This window comes from Psammomys obesus, unplaced genomic scaffold (genome assembly GCF_907164565.1).
Source record: "Psammomys obesus unplaced genomic scaffold, mPsaObe1.curated_primary_1811, whole genome shotgun sequence".
NCBI classification, from domain to species: Eukaryota; Metazoa; Chordata; class Mammalia; order Rodentia; family Muridae; genus Psammomys; species Psammomys obesus.
Window position 1 is genome coordinate 1,698,465 of NW_026591643.1, and position 25,327 is coordinate 1,723,791.

Here is a 25,327-nt window from a genome sequence, read left to right on the forward strand (position 1 = left end):
CATCTGATTTTTGATCCTTCCATATTTGATACACAACAAAATTTATGTTTATATGTACATGTCTGTGAGTATTTACACATGAGTACAAGTACCTATGGCGTTCAAAAGAGGGTGTCAGATTCCCTGTCAGGTGGTTGTGAGCTGCCATGTTGGTTCTGGGAAGAGAACTCAGGTCCTCTGTAAGAGCTCCATGTGCTCTTAACCACTGGGCTATCTCTCTAGCTCCTAAAGTGCTTTTGTTTGTTTATTTGGTTTTTTGAGACAGGGTTTCTCTGTGTAGCCTTAGCTGTACTAGACTCGCTTTGCAGACCAGGCTGGGCTCGAACTCACAGAGATCTGCTTGCCTCTGCCTCCTTGAGGGCTAGGATTAAAGGTGTGCACCACCATTTATTTTAAAATCTGTGATGTTTTTACATATGTCTCGTTCAAAATTAAAACAAATTGAAATGAACAACTTACAAATAATTCAAAAATCCAAAGACAATATAGCTGAGTCATTTGGCTTGTAGCCTTCAAAATTTATTATATATGTATAGACACACATGGATATTTTCACATCTACAACTACAAATTCATGTGTAAAATATAAATGTAAAACACAGATCATACTCTTTGCTTACTAAACTTATTTAATATGTCATATAGATTATGCTATTAAATATATTGAAAATGGCATTTAATAGTTTATAAATATTAAATCACTTTTTTATTCATTCTACTTTTTAAATATTTCAGAGGCACGGAACAGGCACAACGCAGTAAAAAGAAAAGATGACTAGTGAGTGTACCAGTAAACCGCAGTGTAAGAGAAGGGTGCAGCAAAGGGGACGGCATGAGCGAGCAGAAAGGCAGAGCGCCCTGGAGAAGAGGCTGTGAAGAGGGGGGGTGCTCACCGAGATGAAGTGATGGCATCCCATACTGCAGCCCTGGACTACGCCACTGTTCATCCACAGACTAACCTGGTATCAGTCACTCATCAGATGCATGCCTTCAGCAACCCTTCGGTATGTGTGTGTGTTTCTAATTTTCATATCCTTTCATATTTACAATCTTGACTAAGTAAAGAGTGAAGTCACTCACTAAAAAATGTGAGCCAACATAAAATTCAACACAAATAAGATGATTAACCTGAGATAAGCCCTTTGAAAAAGAAGGTAAAAGCACAGGAAGACCTTCAGTCTGAAAGACTGAGCCCAGTGGTGGCCCTAGTCTTTAATCCCAGCACTCAGGAGGCAGAGGCAGGCGGACTCTGTGGTGAGTTCAAGGCCAGCCTGGTCTACAGAGCGAGTCCAGGACAGCCAAAGCTACACAGAGAAACCCTGTCTCAAAAAAACCAAAATTTAAAAAAAATAAGAAAAAGAAAGGAGGAGGAGGAAATGGTGGCAGTGACTAGGCCAATTGGAGACTGCACAATAACAGTATTCCATATCCACTGTCTCCTATGGAGACAATGGAGAAACTATTCGGCTAAGGCAGGAAGCAGTTTGATTAAAACAACTGAGCCCAAAGATGTTTCATCCAAAGGTGGGTATTGGAGTTTGGCTACAAATAAATTTGCTACACCAGTTGATTTTTTTTTTTTTTTTTGAGGAGAGACAGCACTGATGAAAGGATACTTTACAATAACAGACGGAGGGATGGAGCCATGGCTTACAGTGGACTGGAGTTCAGTTCTCAAGCCCAGACCAGGGGCTCGCAGTCATCTGTAACTCCAGTTCCAGGATGTGACGCCCTCTCTGATCTCTGCAGGTCGCATGCAAACATACATACATGGTCTACATGCATACACAGAGGCAAAGCACTTATAATAAACATAAATAAATCTAAAACAAAATCTTATATTAAAAAGATGTAAGAATTTTAATGAAAAAAGGGAGCTATCCAAAACGTATATGGACTCCTCCCCAAGTCAACAAAAGCCCCAAGCAATGAACAGGACAACAAAGGCTCAAGATACACCTCAGCCTGGATACTGAACTGCCATGGGCTACATCTGTAATTACCTCCCCCTGAGGGGGAAGCAGCATTACCAGGCCACAGAAGAAGACAACACAGCTATTCCTGACGAGACCTAATTGACTAGGATCAGAAGGAAAGAAAAGAAGTCCTCCCCTATCAGTGGACTTGGGGAGGGGCATGCATGCAGAGGGTGGAGGAAGGGAGGGATTGGGACGGGAGGAGGGAGAAAACCACAGGGGGGATACAAAGTGAATAAAGTGTAATTAATAAAGAAAAATTAAAAAAAAAAAAAAAAGATACACCTCAGCAGCACAGCCAGGTCCTAGTTCAGTACTCAAAACCCAAACAGTAACAACACTATCAGAACAGGTTCCTTGAACTTGTACTCACTGGTCAGAAAAAATTTTCTAAGAAAAAAAAAATGCTGCATTCAATTAAGTCTAATGTCTAGAGTGGATAATGTATCTAGATTTCAATATGACTTAGAAACAAATAACAACTGTTAATACACACAGGCTAAACTGAGGGAAAAATAATTAAGCAGCTCCAATATAATCTCAGAATTCTTTTCACACAGCAGCAGCACACCAGTCAATGTGTTCTCTGCATGAATATTTGGTTCAATATCCTACTTGGGAGAGATCACTAATATTTTAAAACTGAAAACAAAGCCCATTCAGAAATATCTTAAATACTATTTAATGACAGCTGTGTAAGTGATCTATAAATTCTTGATTTTTTTTAATACTGTGTAAACAGACTTTCATTGAAATATTTCTCTAATGCCTTTTAGTAAATACTTTATTTCAGTATAAAAACAATATATATACACAATGTAAAATATATTAAAGAACTACATATTCTAAGAATTACATATTAACTTAGTGTCACTTCTAAAACAGTTCACTGTTATGTGATGTTTAAGATTTCCCACTATTTTATGGCTTCCTATTTTTAAGTAGCACCATATGTTTGTCTCTGATAAGCAAGTGGGAAATGTCAGCTACCCTAATAAATTTAGAGACTTGGACTCTTGAGGGTTTCTCCTGGTTTAGCCGATAACAACAGATTGGCAGATCACTGGTTTACTAAGTAAAATAATTGGTAAAGAGGTTTAGTATCTCAACACTCCACGTTCTCACCAAGGAGACCTTACACACGCACTTTCTGTTAGATTGTAAAGGAAGCTTGAGAGGGTCTAAAGCAGTAACTGTAACAGCCCACTAGTGTCACCACAAGAATGTCTGCCTCAGGATTTGAATTCAGCTTTAAGCCAAAGAGAGTCTGCGAATAAAGCTTTTAACCAGAAAGCCAACAATCACTTCACTAACAGTATGTGTGCTTAAGTGTTTAGGAGCAAAGAATAATACCAGTTACTTTAAAATGCATGAAAAAATAAGAAGGCTAGGACGATGGTGAGCAGCAGACAGCGACCTGCATGCGGTAATTACACAACGCTTTCACTGCCCCTGTGGACATCTTCACAGTGCTTAGAGGAAAGAAGTCACTCTAATACAAACAATCCACCCCTCCTTTCCTCACAGCACTTGCTGAAAAAGTGCCTATGTTTACATCAGGTTTCATTTATACCGGTGGAAAAGTTATCTACCCCCCAAAGGTTTGCTGACTTTGCATTTACAACCCATCTTTTTGTGCTAAGCACGTGGGCTCCCGTCCACAATCCCAGCACACGGCAGCTGAAGTCCGACAGTCACTAGCCAAGACCAGCCTAGCTAAGTAGCCCCGTCCTGGGGCTCAGGGCAAATCCACCTGCTGAAGGCTGGGAGTTTACTATCTCTCATTGACACAGTCGGTGGCTGGCATTTGGGGAGAAAACTTGGGATAGATCCCCAGCACAGACACACAAAAATAAATAAAAATCCACGTTGTTCCAGTAATAAATACTTTCACTCTATTTTCCTGGGAATTTAATAGGAAAAGCAATAAAGATTAAGTTATCCCTTCTCCAAAAATTTTGTATTTTGAAACATCTGCATATGCAAAATGAGAAGTCTTTTTTTTTTTTTTTTTTTTTTTTTAGAAGTCTTTAAGACAAAACGCAAGTCACAACATGGAATTTAGTTATGTATTTAGCACTTTTTGTAGTCTGGTTTGTCTTCATAAACTGGGGCCTGGGCTTACGGCCTTACATGTTAGGAAGGTGACCCAGCATGATATATGTCCCCAGCCACTTTTGCTTTTTTCTTGCTGAGACATTGTCTTGACTGGACTTGAAGCCCAGGCCCTGAGCCTGTGCTCTCCTGCCTCGGTCTCCTCAGTGCTAGGACTCAGAGCACAGCCCCACACCTAGCACATACACGCTTTAAGCACTTATCAGTCACATATGTGGAAAACACTTTCTAGGGACAGTTTAATTCATTTACATTTAATCGACATCCATAGGTCATGTGCAGAATTTTCCACCTGTTGCATTTGTAAGCTTCAAAACAGCTTCATATTTAAAATTTTGAGACTGGAGATGTCCAGCCCGTATCCAATGTCCAGAACAAGAAGATACAGTGCAAAGCTTCCAGCAAAAACTTTCAAAGTCTAGACTCTTAGCTTACCTACTAGGTTAGGAACTGTATAATGGGAGCAGATGAAGACCGTAAAACTACTCCAAAATACTATAAAGTCTACTCTAAAACTAGAACCTGGGGGCTGGGTGCGCTGCTTTGTGCGTGCCTAGAATGCACAGGGCTGGGTTCAAGCTTCAGAACTACATCTTAAGAAAATCAACAACCTCCACAGACCAAAGGATTAACTTCTTCATTTATATTGTTTAGTCATCATACAGGTTAAATATCTCTAATTTAAAAATATAAAACCCAAAATGCTTCAAAATTGATCACTTTGAACACTGATATGATGCTAAAAATGGAAAATTCTACTTCTAAATGCATGTAACCATGGATGAGAAATATTCTACTTGTACATAAACACAAAAAACCTCTGTATATAGACACAAAATACTCTATTTGTACATAGATACAAAACAAAGTTCATCTGTCGGGCCATCATGAGTAACACTTCTGAGGCTAAACAAACAAACAAAAAACCCAAAACAAACAAACAAACAAACAAACAAACAAGAAGGCAGAGCCTATTGAATCAAAGCAACTGGGATCCCAAATCAAAGATTACTGAAGCCTGCTCTACCTCTGGACTTAAGGTATAAGGGGAAGTAAATCTGTATTACGTAAGCCAGTTTAGGTTGGCTTTTCTGTTAGCTACAATACAAAATTACTCTCTAAGCATTCTCATTACTGTTAATAACTGAATATCTGACTATAAACAGTGATGTCACGGATGACTAGTACTATCACTGGGAGTTTGATAGGCATTCAGACTGAGGAATCACTCCTGGCCTGTCCATTTTAAACACCTCAGACTGGAGTTTGAATTGTGTGTGCTTAGAAAGTTACACAAGGGGATTCTGAGATACGCGGTGTGAAGACTCGTGCTTAGTTTGCTGGCTTCAACCACATCTGAAAATCAGTAATTTTCAGATATGAATTTAACATTTCTAAGTATGGCCTCCTTATACACATAAAATATCTCACTAATTTTAAGTCAGGATAACCTTCTGCCGTTTCCCACAGATCTCACTCAGTCCCGGCCAGACACACAGTGCTTGCCGAAGCAGGCCTGAATTCCTGGCCAGCCAGGCTACAGTAAGACCTGTCTCAACCAAGGGAAAACCAAACCAAATTATATGGCAGTTCTGTTACAGATGTCAATACAATTTTACATATAAGAAAAATAATAACATTTCACTGCATACTACCATGGTAAATAGCCAGGATTCATAAACTTATTTATCAAAAGTCTTTACATTTCCAGAGTAAATATATTTAAAAACACAAGCAGAAGAAAGCTGTCAGGGGTCTTTATTTTCTTCTCTGCTGCCAGTTTCACTTCATACTTGTTTCCATGGTAGCTTTCGCTGGCCAGTTCCTCTGTGCAGAGCATAGCTCAATTTTGAACTCAAATCCCCTTCTCCGTTAACCCAGCTTTTAACAGGGTTTTCTGTTTAGCCCTGACTGGTCTGGAACTGGCTCTGTACACCATAAACTCAAAGATCCACCTGCCTCTGCCTCCTAAGTGCTGGGATTAAAGGTGTGTACCACCTCGCCTGGCTCATAAAATACTAAAATTTGCTAATGTATAAGGAGGAACTAAAAAAAAAAAAAAAAAAAAAAAAAAAAAAAAAAAAAAAAACTCTTTAGGATCTAAGTCCAAACATATTTATCTTGTGACTAAAAATTAAGAGCTATTCTAAAGAATGAAGAAAAGGCAAAGATTTGGTAAACAACAAAATAATTCTCTGGACAAAGAAAAGCATCAATGTCTGTGGCAAAATGACAAGCTGTCTAACTTTGTAAATCACTTGTAGAATGGACTGGAGTAAACAGTGCAACACACCCATGCACCTTAGCCACTGCACTAAGATGTAACACTGACGTTGCAGCCACTCACTCTATCCCCTCATCACAGGAAGCTCTAATCAGAGGAAGAGCCAGAATGTGCTAAGGACGTGTCAAGCTCTGGCGGTTCACTAGAAAAAAAATTAACAAATGCTGGCTTACTAGAAGGGAGAAAAGATATATGCAGTTATGATTAAGGTCCGAGTAGAGAGCAGATGTTTTATTCAGAAGTACCTTCACCTACATCTGTTGCACTCCCACACACAATCAAAACTGAAAATTAGATGTGGTGCACCATCCCAGAAGGTTGAAGAGAGTGCTTCAGGGGTCAGATTTTGCATGTCACAGTGCAGCAAAACTAAGACAGAGACAGCACCAAGCTGCTCTGGTAAGTGGCTGGGGGAAAGTGAGCTTAGTGGGACAAAGCTAAAAATCCTGGGGAGGCAGGAAAAAGGAAAGACAGGCACCTCAAACCCGTTAGAGTCTCAACATTTGGCCAGACAACATTTCCAATTAACTGCAATGGGTATGCAGCCATTCTTGTTTGTTTCTTTGTCTGTTTCGATGCTGGCTGTAACCCACCCCGTCTTGCCACAGGAAGAGCGCTTCCTTAGACAGGAAGACAGCTGATTTGAAAAAGCCCTGTTTCAATCTGCAGGTTTAAAATATTCTACACAATCAGATCAACAAGATCCTGGAGATTCTGACCCAGCGGCTCCGAAGAGATCCATCGGCTGCAGCAGCCCGGGCAACAAGAAGCCGTTAACAACAGGAGCCAACAGCACAGTCTTTCACCACATCTGCCTGAATTCCCCTGACCTTGATAGGTTTCAAAATTCTCAAACCAATAAGAGCTGACACAACACAGCGTCCGCACAGCCTTCAGCTGGATGCAATGTACAGTGTCTCCACCGTTCTCCTTTCTCTGCCTACATAACGACCGACGCACACAGACTTTGCGACCCCTGGACAGAAAGAGCAGACATGACGACGTTCACTACTCTATACTTCATTATGCGTTGTCTGAGAATAAGCAATTATTTTACATAACAGCAGATAGAAATTAACAGTAATTCCATAATACCATCGAACCTGTTCCTATGCAAATTTTCCCAAAAAGACTAAATGTTTTCTTATCTAGAGTCAGACAAAATTCATGATTATATCTGGTACTTTACTACTTTTTAGCCTTATTTCTACAAAAGTCACTCTACAATTATAATTTCTAACTTTTAAGGAATTGTTGAATAATAATTATTACTAATTGAATAATTAATGAATTATTCCATGAAAGTATTCTAAAGTCTATTCTAAAAAATTCTGAAGTCCAAATAAAACACTGTTTTATTTTTTTATTTTTTCTTCTGAGACAGGGTCTCTATGTAGCCTTGGCTTTCCTGGATTCACTTTGTAAACCAGGCTGGCTTCAAACCCAGTGATCTGCTACCTCTGTCTCCCAGAGTGCTGGGCTTACAGGCAATAAAACACTGTTTTAACTTTCCCCCCCCCAAGCAAAGAGGAACCAGAGTGAACCATATCGTATTAAAAACACACATCAAAAGGCTGGTGTGGAAGGCACACCTGCAGCACATCTACAATCCTGCCACGTAGGAGGCTGAGGCAGGGTTAGAAGGTCCAGGCTAGCCTGGACTGCAAAGCATATTTTTAGAGACATGTGTTTGCTATGTAGCCCGTCTGGTCTGAACTAGAGGTGTCATATCTCAGTCTCCTGAACTACAGCCATTTGCTTCCACACCCAACACATCTTTTTCTTTTCTTTTCTTTTCTTTCTTTCTTTTTTTTTTTTTTTTTTTTTTTTTTTTTTTTTTTTTTTTTTTTTTTTGAGCACTTGCCATTTAATAGGCACTCAGAACTAAACAAGACAAAGTTCTAACTTATGTACCTGAGGGCTGGTTTGTTTGTTGTTTGTTTCTTAGACAAGGTCTTACTACATAGCCCTGGCTACTCTACAACTTGCTAGGTGTAACGTGTTGGCCTCAAACTCAAAGAGACGTGCCTGCCTCTGCTTTCTGAGCGCTGGCATTGAAGGCGTGGTTAATCTTTAAAAAGAAGGTAATTCAAACACTGCTAAGGGCCTGTACAATATAATCCAGAGCTCTAAAGAGGCTCAGGGTAAAGATACTGGCAAGCTGCTAGACTAGACTCAGTCCCCAGAACCTACAGGGAAACCAACTCCTGCCAAGTTGGATTTGACCTACACTTAGCCACAGCACATACAGCAAACGACTCCCATGGTTAGAGCAGATGAGAAAGGAAAAGTAACTGGGCTTTTCACAAAGGTGATGGAAAACTAGGGGTCAATGGGAGACTTGAGGCTGAAATTCAAAGGATAAAAAGGTCAGACATGAAAGTCGCGCAGCAGAGAGCTACAAACGTACGGAGAAACGATAGCAACTGCCTGCATGTAACCATGAGGACAGCTGGGTACACTGCTGCAAGCCTAAGAGGCAGAGGCAGGCGGACCTCTGTGAGTTTCAAGCCAGCCTAGTCTAGAGAGAGTTACAGGCTAGCCAGGCTACACCGTGAGATGCTATCTCAATACAAATAACAACAAAGAACGCAGGCAGCATTGCCGGACCTCACTTGTGAAGGTAAATGAGGCCAACATGTCCCAGAGAAGTGGCCAGAGCCAGACAGACCAAGGACTCTAAGGCAAGTCAGGGAGTGTGGAGATTTTGCTGTTTCTTTTGCTGCTTTTCCTTTCATTTGGAAGTTATAATTCATGTTTTCTCTAAGCAATGGTTACCTTAAAATAAATATACGAATATTTGAAAGTTACAGCAATCAGATAATTCATATATAGTAAAGAGAGATGTCCTAGGCTCTTTTTGTATCATTAGGCCTTCCTAAGAGGCAACATTGCAACCTTTTTAATGGGGTTTACTATAAACACTTCATGGCCCTATGTAAATTTTTAAATATGCACATTGATAGATACTCTATACAGACAAGTGAGCGGTTTTATTTTAAAGCTTATGTTCATGTTTACATGTGCAGCACGTGTGCTGGCACCTCCAGAGCTGTGGTCAGTCACAGGTGTGAGAGCTGCTCAGCGCAGGCTGGGAGCCGGACACTAACCCTGCGGAAGAGCAGGAGTACTTTTAACTGGAGCCGTCTCTCCAGCCCCACATGTGCATATTTTAAAATGTAGTAAGTGTATATGCACATATTTAACACACACGCTTATGAGACCTGTCTGTAATACACTCTCAACACATTAAATAGTAACATACTGTCTCGGATTTGCTCTTTTCCATTTAATATATCTTGCAGTTATTTATTCTTCCTAAAAAATGTGTAAGAATCCAGAGAAAATCAAAGTCTAACCATTCTATTAATGGATAAGATTACCAATTGTTAAAAACATGGTAACTCAGTTCAATTTCTAGCACTAAAACATATACATATACACACACACACAAATAAACACCATGAAAACAAAATAAAAACACTGTGTTAAAAGTGACTTTGTATCTAGGCATCATACACACCACAGAAAAAATACTGTGCTAAAAGGAATTTTGTAGCTTTGCATGTAAAGAATTCGCATAAAGAATGAGGAGAAGGCTGGCCAGCAGATAAATGCGCTTGGAGTGAAGCCTGAGTTTGGCTTGGCAGAAGGGAAGAACTGACTCCACACAGTTGTCCTGGCTCCCCATGTACATGCTGTGGCACCCATACACCGACATTCACACCTGCCCATAACATAAACAAGTACATAAAATTTTTAAAGAGCATAAAGGAAATCTAAAACAGAAAGAAAAATACAAACAGTGATTAGTAAAATGGGTTTAAAATGTTTGGAGACAGCTACGGTGGACAAGCCTCAGTTCAGCCCTCAGGAACAGGCATGAAGACCTTGAATCCAAAGCGAGGCCAGACTACATAAGATTGTTTCTCAAAGAAAACTGTCGCTCAGAGTACAAACTTGCAGTGGTTTGCTAGTGTCCTATCAGCCAATGGATTCTAGATTACATGTATGTATTGGCTACTCTAAGCCCCACTGGCTTTTCCCGTCTGGGTTTCCTTCAGATGTCTGACAAACAAGCAAAATTTTCACCTGAAACATAGTTATTAAAATTTTACATGTTACTTCTAGAATTTGAAATAATTAATTAGTAGACACTGATATTTTAGTGCAGTTAGTTAAAATGAAAAACACTGGTTAAAACCCTAAAGGAAATAACAGAAACAATTAGTAATCTCCCTGGGTTCTTTCCATAAAGATTTCAAATAAATGTAAGGTTATGCATAGGATGTGGGTTTTCTCTGAGAGTCATATTACAGAAGGTCTGCGGTATGAGCAGGGTCATGATACAATGCAGGTTGCTCAGTCTCAAATACCGAGTGTGGAGTCACATTTTAAAGTATTTTATGTTACAGCTGCAGAAGAAAAGCTCAACCAAAGAGCTAGTTGTGACACACAAAAACAGAGCCAAGCTCTCTCTCCTATCAAAGCCACACTGCTGCACAGAATGCTTTTAAAACGCCAGCTCTTAACTATTTTAAAGGTTAAGCAACATTTTTATGGCTATCTTATGAAACTAGGTTCAATGGTCAGAGAGGCCACAGTATTACCTGACAGCAGTTAGAATTCTTAAGTTCTACTTTGTTATTTTCAATTCATCCATTAAAGCGAAAGGTCGTATGCATTGTAGCTGCACATGAAACGACTATAATACAGTTGCCAAGTAGCACCCTGATTATGAATGGAGTAATACTGAAACATCAAGAACAACCACTAAACTTCATAAGTTATTACTGATTTAAAACTCAGCCCCATGAAAAACATTAATCAGAACAGCACATGTGGTAAATGGCACCCTCTCCATGACCTGGAGGTGACTCATTTGAACATCTACAAACAAATCACACTGATCTCATGTACAACGGATGAATCCTCAAAGAGTTTCCTGTAATCTAAAGTCCTAGACACAAAGTTTAAATAGTCTTTTTAGTAACCAGAAGAAAATGAAAACATTTAAATGTCTACAAAATTTGTGTTCTGAAAAATATAGAAGGGAAATACACACTAGTATTTTACAGTGATATTTCTGAGAAGATTGGACAAATGTATACTTTAAAAGATCAGCCTTCATACTCAAGAAGCTAGAAAATGTTTCTTATAAACTATAGTTTAACTAGCAAAAAATTACTTTTGTTACAGAATTTTAAAGTTCTACATAATTCTGAGTTTCTAAAAACTATAAAATCACATAATTGACATTAAACATTTGAAACACTCAAAGAAAAATTGAGAATATAGTTCCATATACCAAGAGGTTGCTTTCCCTACTGGCATCTTACATTTTCAGCTATGTTTGTTAAGATCCATGAACCAGTATGGATAATTATGAATTAAATTCATGGGGTACTCAGATCTCCTTTCTGTTGTTTCTAGGCCTTTTTAACTCTGACCCTGACCCTGAGTTGACCTGAGACTGTGTAATAGACTTAGCTGTTCCTTCAGCTGGGACAGCTTCTCAGACTTGTATGTTTTTCATGGTATTTACAGACTGTCCACAATGGAATCTATCTGCCGGCAGCAGATCCTAAAATGTCATATACAAGCCCTAATCACTAGACAGCAAGCAGAGTGGGACTCTCTCTACCCAGTATCTTTGTTTAGTTACAAACTAGCTCTTTCTACATTTATAAATGCCTGAAGTGAAAGTCCTGAAAGACAGATATTTTCTCATTTAATTAAGTTGTTCAAAAGGTAGAAAATACATAAATATGCTTTGAGGGTCAAAGGGAATTTTATCAAACAAAAAGAAGATTGTCAGCTACAACAGAGGCTATAAATTATTACCCACTGTGCAACTACTTATTTAGGAAGCTGGAAAGCATAAATCAATTACAAAGCTTTATGGTAAATTCCATAATTCAGTAATCACACCTCACACAACTCAAAGAATTAGTATTTTAAAGGTGATAAAAGAGCTTATCACTTCCTCTCTATCTCTGTCAAAAGTGCATGCTGCTCTGGGCACACTGATTTCAATGTAGATTCCTCACTCTCTGTCAGAACAGAATTCTGAGTGGGCGTTTCTAAGCCGAGTGGTTGGGGTATTGCCCAGCTGAGGCATCCCTAGAGGTTAGCTGCTGGGCAAACTAGCAAAAGTGGGTAAATGGTAGCGAGTACCAGGAAAGGAAGCAAAGCTGGATTTGAGTCCAACCACACCACCTTAAATGAGAACTTTCCGTTATCTGTAACAAAGCAATACAAACATAAAGGCTCACTTAGCACAGGGTCTAACATGTTTTTGGTAAACCAACATGCTTATTTTTTTAATAACCAAAATACAAACTCAGTTCCAGGGTTAAGCATCAAGAAGCATGTGTTTAATTCTTACCTATTTTCCTCAACTTACGGAGCTAAAATGAACTTTTCTAAGTCTTGTCCCATTACTTGAAAAGCAGAAGCAGTTCTAGACATTGTAAATGTATAAACAGAGTTCAAACAACATTTGGTCAACAGAGAAGTGGAAAACTCAACTAACAGGAGGAAAGATGATTTCTGACCATTTCCCTCCAATCTCAAGATGACACACTCCTACCCACACCATTCTCAAGTTTAATTTACACATTTTAATAATGTTATCTAACTGATCCCTCATATAGTCAACCTTTCAATGACCTGTCATGTTGCTCAGAAAAAGCCAGAGTTCTGGGGTTCTGTTTGCTGCTCAGGCCTCCTTCTTGTCTCACCGTAATCTGTGCACAGACTGCTCATGTTTCTCTCTGCTCTGGGCAGGTCCTGTCCTTACTCTCAGCAGTGAGCTCTTGGCCCAAGTCTGTCATCTTACTTTGCTTCTTATTATTTTTAACTATATGATTGTGTGTGCTTGTTTGTATGTCTGTATGCATGCGCACACCTATGTATGTGGGTGTGTATGTATGTATGTATGTGGGTGTGTATATGCATGTATGTATGTGGGTATGTATGCATGGATATACATATACATGTATGTCTGTAGGTATGTATGCATACATGCATGTGGGTATGTATGTATATATGCATGTATGTGGGCATATATGTATTATGCCTGTGGGTATGTATGTATGTATGTATATATGCGTGTACATGGGTATGTATGCAGGCATGTGGGTATGTATGCATTCATGTGAGTAGGTGCATATGCGTGCAGGCGCCTGTGAAGGTCAAAGTGTTGGGGAACTAAGCTTGGGTCCTCTGGAGGAGTAGCAAGTGTGTTTTACCTGTTCAAAGCCTTGCTCAAACGTGCCTTCTAATGGCCTCGCCTGATCACATGGCAACGCCAACGGTCTTGGTCTCAGCACCTCTTTTCCTTCTACTGTTCATCCTGTCATTCACCGTCTTCTGAACTACACACTTAGGATTCACTTATTCTGTTCATCTAACTTGTCTACCACTAGGTCAAACAGAGATTTTTTTCTTTTTTTTGTATTGTTTACTAATCCAGGTATTGATTTGGGCATGTCAAAAACACTCCATAAATCTTGGCTGAATTCAAGTCAATACCGCACTTACATTTATAGTTTAACTTGTTTCTAACATCTACACTTTTAAATGAGAACATTTAAGATCACAGTGGTCAGACGTAAGCTGCTGTTCACTCTTTCAATACCTGAGGCTGGAAATGATGGAAGCAAGCAACAGCTTCCTCACAGTGAACTCCAGACGCATAGACAGAGAAGCTGAAAAACACCTAACAGCTGCAGTGGTGTGGGACAGAGCGGTGTGCAGAGCAGGCACTCAACCAGCTGTGTGGCCATCACTCACAGCAAGTTAGACACAGTCACAGGGTCATTCACTTTAAAATCTTCTCTATGCCTCAGTTTCTCCAATCATCAGGATATTAGTAATTCCTGTCTTCTACAGTGCTGTGAAGATTAAACTAGGGACCACATAGCTGGGTGCATGCCTGTGATCCCAGAACTTGGGAGGCAGAGGCAGGCGATCTCTGTGAGTTTGAGGTTAGCCTGGTCTACAAAGTGAGGCCAGGACAGCCAAGACTACACAGAGAAACCCTGTCTAGAAAACAACAACAAAAACCAAAACCTAGGGAATACAGTTAAGGAGACGCAAGCACTGCAGGACGTGTCTATGTCCAGAACTGTCGGCCACTGGTAATTTTGTTACTGGTGCTGGAATAAGTTGCCAGGATAAAGTGTATTTCCAAGTACAATAAACGCATAAACAGAATGCTGAAACATAATTTGGCACTGCACAAAAAGTAGCTTGCTCAATTCATCCTCTGGTCAACACCATCCTCTGGTCTCTGCTGGCACGGGCATGCACATACACACACACACATACACACACACACTCAAATAAATAGCAAAAAAAAATCAAGGCATGAGTGCCTGGTATGGGTGCTACTATCTATAATCCCAAGCCCTGGAAGGTAAGACCAGGGGCTCATGGTCACCGTCTCGTGCATTCCAGGCCCGACCAAAGTGGGGAGGCTGAGGATGTGTAGTACAGCAGCAGAACGCTTGCCTAGCAAGCTTGAGGCCCACGGTCTGACCCCTGACACAGACGGGGGGAAGAGGCAGAGAGAAGGAGAAAGAGTGAAAATGAGAGAAGTTACAGGTAAGAAGAAATATGAACTCTCTCTGTGCTATTGAGCAGCAGGGCACCAGCAGATAGTGAAAATATCCCGTGTGCTTTCAAAACCTAGAGGAAGGACCCTAAAAATTTTCACCACAGAGAAAGAACATGTGTTAGGTACAGCAGGTCTGTGATGGAGACAGTCAGAATATGGAGGCACGGAGATCCCTAATTTTAATCATGGTCTGAGGCTTTTGAGACCCTATTTCAAAATGAACAAATAAATGTCTGAGAAAATAGACATGTTTGACCAGATTGAAACAACATACAAAACAGCACACATATGGAAGCATTACATGGCACTCCATAAACATATTCAATTGTATTAAGAATAAGTCTAACTTGAGACTACAACACTTTAAAATATTAAAAAGCAGCTTAAAATATAGTCATTATAATTTTTATTTTATTTTTATATTAATTACAGTTTATTTGTGTCCCAGCTGTAGCCCCCTCCCTCATTCCCTAAAAAAAAAAAAAAAATCATTCCCTGTGGGTGGGTTTAAAATGGTATGTAGAATTACCTGGCTGAATCTCATAGAGTGAAATAAATGATTTTCTCAAAGTTCATAAAGAAAAATAAAAAGAAAGAAAAAAATATATATATATAGTAATTAAGGCTGGAATGTTGAAGGCTGGAAAGAGGGCTTAGCAGCTAGAAGTACTCAGTTCCCAGAACTCACATCAGGTAGCTCACAACCTTCTGTGACTGTTTCCAGGAGATTTGATTTCTTCCTCCGGCTCTGAGGTATCAGGCTGTGAATAACCAGACATGTAAGTAAAATACTAGTGTACAAAAAAAACCTTTTTTTCCCCTCCTCCACTTCTTCTTCTTCGAGATGGAAAGGTTGGTGTTGCACACCTGGAAGCCCAGCTGCTGGGAGGCTGAGGCCGGAACGTCACAAGTTTGAGGCCACCATGGAGACCCAGTGGGACCTGTCTTAATGACGTTTTAAAAAGAGCCTAGAGCAGCGTAACTTCACAACAGAGTGACTGTGCAGAATGCACAGGGCCCTGCAGTAAATCCTGAGCACTGACACACACACAAAATCACACAGCCACACACACGCACCATATACATGGACTTCATCTGAGACAGTAACAGAGACTTGAGGGAAGTGTGATAACTCTATAATGAATAATGGCTGCCCCCAAATTAAAATGGCATGCATGATAGACTTTTTTTTTTAAATTTATTAAACCTGATGCCGTTTTGGAATTCAACATCTGACTTTTACAGCACTCTGGGAGTCAGAGGCAGGTGGATCGCTGTGAGTTTGAGGTCAACCTGGTCTACAAAGTGATTATAGGACAGCCAGGGTTACACAGAGAAACCCAGTCTCTAAAAACCAAAAAGAAAGAGAATATATTGTTTCCTAATCAGCACTACAGGGAAAACCCAGTAAGTAACTGACATTCTGTCAGAGAACAAGAAATACAGGTAGTAACACATTTTAAAAACAGTTCCAGAAGTAACTCTAAGTCTCTAAAACAGTTCCTTCGAAAGCAGAGGTAATCTAATAATACCGAGTAATTACAGATGGCATGATGCCAAACAGCAACGTGCAGATGGACCCAAAACTCTGCAGTAACCAAAGAACCTGTAAGAACAACTGTAAGAAATGTTACTCTCGCAGGTGTGCATAGCATGTGTGTGTATGGCTATATGTTAAAATATTTATAGAATGTTACAGAATTCATAAAGATGAGCATTTCTTTCCCTAACATATTCCCTCTAAGTATATTTATCAAAGTATAGTTTCACAAGCATACAAAAGGGTTTTAATTATATGACTAACAGATTATATATTATATAATCTAAAATAAGGTCTTGTCATATAAAGTTCTTTGTCAATTTATCAGACAAAAAACTTGACAGAGTTATGAGAAATTAAAAAATGCTACGGCTGGCCTCCAGCACTCTGGAGCCAGAGACAAAAAGCTCTCTGTGACTTTGAGGTCAGCTGGGGCTATATGTCTATTGGAAGCATTAATCTGAAGAGATCTAAAATAGTCTTAGCCCCCCCCCCCCAGGTGGAACTTGGAAATGATATTCCCACAACTGAAAATGATCTAAAATGTAAATTTTTATAACTGAAAAGGGGGTTTCGGATTTAAACACTTTTTAAGATCTATCTCTACATAGTAGCTCATGCTGGCCTTTGAACTTTCAATCTTCCTGCACTCTTTAGAGTGCTGGAATTGCCATCTCTCTTTGGTCCTTAAACTACACTAAATAAATAACTGTTGAGCCACCCGCATGCAGAAGGGCACAGAACCTGAAAGAACATGAGAGCCCGGGGCAGGACGCTGAGGCGCAGGATCCTGCATACAACCACAGCACTGCATGTAGGAGATGGAGACAGAATGCTAACAACAAAGGTGGAGACGTGGGTTTGGGCAATAAAGAACAAGGATTCACACTGAGGAGTTCTGAGGTGACTGGGTGAAGGCCATCGGCAAATGCTTTTGCTTTAGAAAGGCAGCTCTGGTCACTGCAGAGTTACTTACAGCTGAGGCATGAGAGGACTGTGACCTCCGATTCGATACTCAGTCGATGAACTGAGGAGTGGACAGGGAACAACAGCTAGGAGAGATCATGAGGAGGTTTGTCTGTTTTGCCTCTGTAGCGCTAGGCCACACACAGCAGGTAAAATGCCGGCGGGAAAGTGACTGTAAGGCATAAACTAGTGTTAGCTGCCCAAGCTGAACACTTGCACATAGTAGACCCGCAGCCCTACGTGCTTTACAGAGGTGGGAGAAAAGTACCTCAAGTTACTCCAGGCTGAAAACGTGGTAACAAATGGTCTAGTCATCAATATTCAAGACAAAGAGACAGAAGCTTTGGAATGAAAGATGAAAATATCTCTCATAGCAGTGAAAACACAGAATGTACCTAGTGTCCATCTATGGATGAGTCAAGGTACACCACAGATTGCTCTTTGACGTTAACAAAGGTAAGAACTATGCTGGATGTGATGGTATACCCTCTCTGCACTCAGAAAACAGAAGCAAGAGGGCCACAGGCCTGAGGGTAGCCTGGGCCACATAAATTTTAGACTAGTCTGGGCAGCACGGTAAGAAAACTAAAATCCATCCTTTTTTCCCGACATCTTAGCAAGGCTGCCGTGGTCGTCGCCACCCTGAGCTTCGCCATGCCACCCAAGGACAACAGAAGAAGAAGGATGCTAGAAAGTCAGCCAAAAAAGACAAAGACCCAGTAACAAGTCTGGTGGCAAGGCCAAAAAGAAGAAGCGGCCCAAAGGTAAAAGCTCGGGACAAGCTCAACAACGCAGTCCTGTCCGACAGACCCTGTAAGGACGCTTCCAACTATAAGCGAGACTGAAGATTCGTGCTTCCTTGGCCAGGGCAGCCCTTCAGGGCTACTTGGTAAAGGACTTACCAAGCTGGTTTCAAAGCACAAAGCCCCAGTAATTTACAGCAGACGCACAAGGGGTGGAAAGGCCTTGCTGGTGAAGATACACGAGCAGCTCAATCAGCTGCACATTTGGAGAAATAAAACTTTACTAAATCAAAAAACCTGAAATTAATAATAACAAAAAGAAACCCTGTCATTCATGACATGGCTAAACCCATGTGCTCACCTATCTAAGAACGCTAACTTCATAACAAGGTTAGCAAAATAGTGATTATTAAGGGTATAGCACAGCAGGCTAGAGAAATGTTTAAGAATATTCTGCACATCTTTTTCGTGTTTTTTTTTTTTTTCAAAATGTATAAGACGTAGATTCCACTTTAAAGAGAGCATGCAGAATATGAGGTTCTTCACTTCAGTGAAGTGTCAACAAAAGCTGACGTGGTTCAGCGGGTCAGAATGTTTGCTCTGCGAGATGAGGACCTCAGCTTAAACCTCCGGTACTCACCTGCACATCGAGCCAGGGTTGCACGCGCCTGTGAGTCCAGCATGAGGAGCAGAGACGGGCAGACCTAGGCACTCACAGGCCAGTCAATTGTCAAACATCGAGTGTGTGATTCAGTGCGAGAGCCTGCCTCCACATAATAAATATGAAGAGCAATAGAAGAATCTACCCTCTGTCCAGTTCTGGCTTCTGAGTGTGCATGAGCACCTGCACCTGTATGCTCACGCGTGTGCAACACGCACACAGAGGCTACAGGCTGTAACCACACCTAGCTATTTTGTGATTAAGATGTTTAGAAAGCTAGTACAGTGGTCTGAATGAGAATGGCCCCCTTAGGCCATTTGGTACCCAGTTAGTGGAACTGTTTGGGAAGAATCGGGAAGTACGGCCTTGTGAGAAGGCCCTGAGGTTTCAAAAGCCCCTCCCAGGACCATCCATCCCACAACTGCCCGTGGATCAAGACATAAAGCTCTCCTACTGCTTTACCTGTTTGTTTCCTATTCCAACCACTAACTCCCCAATTAAGCGTTTTCTTTAAGGAGTTGCCTTGGTCATGGTGTCTCTTCACAGCACTGGAACAGTAACTAACACAGATGGCAATCTTATGGAAAAGTCCATACAAAAATGTGTATAATATCATAACTTAAGTAACTAGTTATAAGCCAGAAGTGATAACATCACACCTGCAATCACAGCAACCCTCAAGGAAGAGAAAGCAGTACTTCTGGGAGCTCTAGGCCGGCCTACCCTCCATAGTGAGTTCCAGACCAACTGGGCTACATATAGAGACCCTGTCTCAAAAAACTAAACTGTGTGGGCCAGTGTCATGTCAGCTCCACACAAAGGAGCAAAGTAGAGTCATTTGGGCAGGAACCTCAATTGAGAAAATACACACACACACCAGCTCTGCCTGTGGGCAAACCTGTGGTAGATTTTCTTGATTGATGCTAGATACGGGGGCCCAGCTCACTGCGAGTGGCGATGCTGGGTGCTGTGAGAAAGCAGGCTGGGCGAGGCTCGGGAGTAACCCTGCGAGTGGTGTTCTTTAGTGGCTGCTGCTTCAGTCTGCGTTCTGGCCCTGGCTTCCCTGGAGGAGACTACGCACCCTAAGATGGGCTGAACTTGTTCCTCCCAGCTTGCTTTTGGTCACAGTGTTTTACCATAACAGACACTGAGACACTGAGCAAACAAGCAAATCCTGTAATGCTTTGTTCATATAGGATACACACTACTTTATCATATTTTATAGTTAAAAAAAAAAGTAGGACATGGGGCCAGGAGATGGCTCAGTAGCTCTGAGCATTTATTATTCCTGTAGAGGACACAGGTTCAGTTCTCAGCATGCCCATGGTGCCTCACAGCCATGCGCAGCTCCAACTCCAGGGATCCAGTAACCTCTCTGTCTCTGCACACACATGGCGCACAGATTTAAAAGCAGGCAGAACATCTGTACACATACAATCGCGACCATTTGTAGCTCCAAATCCAGGGAATCAGCGCCCTCTTCTGAGTTACCCTGGGACAACACGGTACAGAGATGCGCATGCAGGCAAACACTCCCACAGAGAACAAAACTAGACGTTTAAAAAAGTAGGCTATTTAGGAGTGGAGGGCGCAGCAGGCCTCAGGGCACCATCTTCCGCCTCTCAGTAGCCTCTCAGGTGTTGGGAGTAACATCTGCCACTATGTCTGGCCTACATTTACTTTTAAAAATCTAAATTTCCTCTTTAAAATAGACCTGACAGTGCAGAAATATGATAAAATATTACTCAAACTGGATTTAGAACATAGTAACAAAAGCAAAACCCAAGTTCTCTACTAATATGTTGGACTTCAGAAAAATTAAAATCTTTTGTGCACCAAAGACATTGTCAAAAAAGAGAAAGAATAACCCTTGGTGCTGGAGAGGGGACGCAGCAGTTAAGAACAGATGCTGACCTGGCAGAGCAGCCACATGGCGGGGACAAACACCTGTGGGGATCTGACGCCCTCTTGTGGCCTCTGTGGGCACTGCATGCACATGGTGCACAAAGGTACATGGAGGCCAAACACCCATCGACATAGAGTAAATGTAAGTCCTAAGAGGGCCTTACAGAGGAACATACTTATAAACTATGTGGTCTGACACAGGGTTGGCACTGAGACTGCACAGCAGCTCCTGCAACTTGTCACCAACAAGTTAGCACACCCAAAAGTGGACAAAGAGCTAGAACGGACTCTTTCCCAAAGATGAGAAATAAATGCCAAATACCAAGCAGAAGGATGTCTGGTATTGCTAACCACTGGGAATTTACCAATCAAAATAAAGATGTTAAGCCACCTCAAACACATCAGGATGCCGGGCTGCAAAGCTCCTGAAAATGAGTAAGTGGTGGTGAGGCTATGAAAAAAAAAAAAAGAAAGAAAGAAAGAAAAAATCCTGTGCTCTGCAATTAGGACTATAAAATGGTACATTATACAGAAAACTGCACTGCAATTCCACAACAAATTACACGGTGTTGTTGCATGACCAGTAATTCTAAATGATTCGTATACCTCAAAGAAACGAGAGCAGGAAGCCCAGCAGGCATTTACACAGCTCTGACGATAGCAGCACTGTTCTCAGCAGCATTCTACTGATGAATGAATGAATGAATGAATGAATGAATGAATGAATGAATGAATGAATGAATGAAAGAAAGAAAGAAAGAAAGAAAGAAAGAAATACAGTAGGTACGGGCAACGGAGGATGCATGTAACTTTAAGAAGGAAAGAAATTCTGATGTACACGGCATGAATAAAGAACATCATGCTAAGAGGAGCCCGCCTGTCACAAATGGACAAATGTTTCAGGATTCCTAACAGAATGTACCTGGAGTGGTCAAAGTCACAGAGATAAGACTAGGATGTGAATAAATGCCAGGGGCTGTGCAGGGACGGAATGCCAGTTAGTATTTACTGGACACGCGGACACTCATGCAGAAAATGAAAACATTCTGGAGACAGATGGTGACGGTGGCCACACAACAGCATACATGTCCTAAGTCAAAGAACAAGACTCGTTAAAAGCTTTAGGTTTTGTGTATGTAAAAATGTACCCAAGGCTGAGGCAATTCATCAATGCCTCAGCAGGGGACCAGAGACCAGATCCTCTGTGCCCACATTAGTGTCAGCTGAGCATGGCAACTGCCTGGAATGCCAACACTCAGGGGACAGACAAAAGGAACTCCCAGAACACGCTAACCAGCAGGGCTAGCCAAATTAGTGAGAGGCCTCAGTAAATGGAGGACTCCCAGCCTCAACCTCTGGCTTCCAAATGAACTCCCACCACCCCCCCTCCCCACACAAAAGCACTCTAAAATGGATTAAGTACTGAAAATGGAACCACAGGGCTAAAGAGCACTGGCTGTTCTTCCCAAGGTCCTGAGTACAATTCCCAGACACCATGTGGTGGCTCACAGCCACCTGAGATCTGGCGCCCTCTTCTGGCCTGCAGACAACACTTGCAGGCAGAACACTGTATACATGATAAATGAATGAATCAATCAATCAATCTTGATCAGGAGGACAGAAAGGAGCACAGTTCTGGAGGCAGGCACAGGTGTGCAGCTGCTCTGGGCACAGGAAGGCAGCCGTACTCGAATGTGCACATCCTACCTGGATTTCCAGCTCGGCGATGTGCTGCTGCAGTTCAGCCACGGCAGCTATGCTATCAGCTTCCCGGAGTCTCACAGCCATGACTTCTTCCTTGTTCTAAAGCACCAAACAAACACAGTAACAAACCACTTGAGTTTGGAATTGAGGGTTTCAGACTTTACAGAATATTAAGGTGTAAAGACTGCACATCAGGAGTGCTCAGCAGTGTCTGCTGAGTGTCTGGGCATCATCTATAACGGAGCAGCCAGCTATAAACAATCATACCCAACGGAACAAACAAGTCAGAGGTGGACATCTGGCAGTTCAGGGTCTGCTTCCGAATAAACCTTTTTATGAAAAACTTTTGAAATTCAGGTGTTTGGGACTGTGAAACTGGGGATTATAGGCTTATACTCTTTTAAGTGAGACTTTTCAAATTCATTTGTAGAGTGGAAGTAATGTTGATAACACAAATAATATTCAGATACTTTATATAAATGAAAACTAAAGTCACCAACAAATCATAAGCTTTGATCATGTAAAACTTAATGAAAATAACTCTAATTTATAACTAGTTACTGAACTGTTGCACTCTAACAAGAAAACTGTGACAAGTACTAGATGCTGGAATGACAATCAACACACTAATATTAATCACTAGGATCTGCAAAAGGAAGTACAGAAGACTGAATCGATTCAGAGCTCACACATGGGGGCATCAGAGTTCACATGCTTGGTATACTGTACGAGGTACCAATGAACAAATAAAAACTAAGTGAAAATCCTGTCTGAGTCTGCCAGGTCCTCGACTGTTCTGAAACTTCATCCATTATTTATAAAAACTCAAAACAATTATCTTCATGACTGAACATTTTATTTTGCTAACTAAGACAATATTAAATTCAGAAACACTGCTACCAAAATGTTTCAAGAAAACAGACATTCATATAGAAAAGATTAAGTTTAGTTCCTTATTACAGACAATCAGCCAGGGCCCTGTGGCATCATAAGTGGTCTACCAGTAATCAGTGTGACAGATCATAGGGATAAAACCTCACTGTGTGCCCCTTTATTTTTAAATTAATCCAGCTGTATCTTTTTAAAGGGTCAGTTCTTGAGTTAGTACAATTCTACTACTGCCTACAGATTTCTTCAGTCTAAATTCTAACGGCCATGAATATTTATTAGGATGTAATTTCATCTCTGGATTTCAGTGACACTGATAAAGCACTCAAGCTGCACTCTTGGTTTTTAGTGACACCAGAACAAGTTGATGGAATTACAGCTTTATATGTGCCACTGGGCGTCTAAGTGCTCACAGAAGCAGAAGCCCTGAGCACACAAAGGGCATCACCCTACTGTCTGCTAAAGAGATGCGTGCTTCCATCCCTCAGTTATTTCTCTCACACACATGCACACGCCTGTCCACTCTTCTCTCTCTGATAGCCCAGCCATCTGTCCTCCTCAGCAGCTTTAGCTACTCTGAGCTCCATCCATGGAAAAACACAAGTATTTCAAATACTTGTAGTGCTTTTGAACATTAAAGCTTCATATAAGCAAAATCTGACGAAAAGAGGAACAGAAGTTGTACTCATTTTCTTAACCCAGCTGTACACACACATTTCTCTTGGTCTCTGTTACCCAGAAGACGTATCAGTACTAACTGCCTGCTAATGTGATGTGAATCAAGGGAGTGAGCTTCAACCTCTCCAATTACTTGCATTTTCAAATGAGTCACCACAAACTAGGTTTCCAAGATACACTAGTCAAAACAAAAACAAAAACAAAAACCACCAAAAAGGCACATTAGTAAACACCAATGCAGAATTAGCTTAACCAAGGCTGAAGTTAAAAATGAGGCTTCCTGCCTGAAATTCACCCTCTGGACAAAATGAGCTAACCTTGTCTGAGAACAACCACTAAAACAAATGAAGGAAAAATGAAGAAAAATTTAATCTGGGTGTGGTGTAGGCCTGTGAGCCCAGCAGTAAGAGGCAGAAGCAAAACAATCAATAGGATTTTGAGGCCAGTTTGGTCCACACAGCAAACTCCACGTTAGCCAGGGCCATACACTGAAAGCCTCTCTCAAAAAGGCAAAATCTCATTATGACAAATAAATCTCCAAAAGGCATCATTACACTGGCACTTACCTTGCACTCAATCTCCGCCTGCCTGCGTTTGGCCTCGCTCAGCTGGGTGAGCAGCCCCTTGTTCTTTTCGGAGAGGGAATGCACCTTTTCCTGTAGACTGCTCACCTCCTGCTCTGCTCTCCGAAGCTGGTTGCTATTGATCTGGTTCTAGTGAGAAATGTAAATAGACACACTGTAGATAAAAAATGGATTTTTGTTTTTGAGACAGAATTTCTCTGTGTAGCCCTGGCTGTCCTGAAACTCACTCTGTAGACCAGGTTGACCTCAAACTCAGTAAGATCTGCCTGCCTCTGCCTCCCAAGTGCTAGAATTAAAGGCATGTGCCACCACAGCCCACCAAAAATGGAAAACTTAATAAAATTTTACCTGTCCATTTTATACTTCAATAGCCTTATAAAATGTTACTTAAAATGTTTATTTAAAAATGGAGAAAAGATATAAGACTGCTCTAAAAGTATACTAATCCTCAGGCATGTGTGTGGCACATGTAGTTCCAGTCTTAGAAGGCTAAGGAAGAAGAATGAATAAGAGTTTAAGGACAGCCTGGGCTACACAGTGAATCTGGGGATGGCCCATACTACACAGCAAGACCTTATCTCAAAAAAAAAAAAATCTTTAAAACAAAAAAACTAAATTCTCCAAGAGACTATTAAAAATGCTTAACCAACACCCCTGGTG

General features: G+C 41.1%; 1 protein-coding gene across 6 annotated transcripts in view; it reads right to left on the reverse strand.

Moving 5' to 3' along the window:
* The window catches only part of Evi5 (ecotropic viral integration site 5), a 151,589-nt gene that overhangs the window by 23,475 nt on the left and 102,787 nt on the right, over positions 1-25,327 (reverse strand). For all 6 annotated transcript variants that reach the window (XM_055611559.1, XM_055611561.1, XM_055611558.1 and 3 more), the window contains 2 exons: positions 24,650-24,796; positions 22,521-22,616 (listed from right to left, as the gene is read on the reverse strand). In XM_055611559.1, the coding sequence (XP_055467534.1) occupies positions 22,521-22,616; positions 24,650-24,796 (243 nt within the window). The remainder of the gene's footprint in view (positions 1-22,520; positions 22,617-24,649; positions 24,797-25,327) is intronic.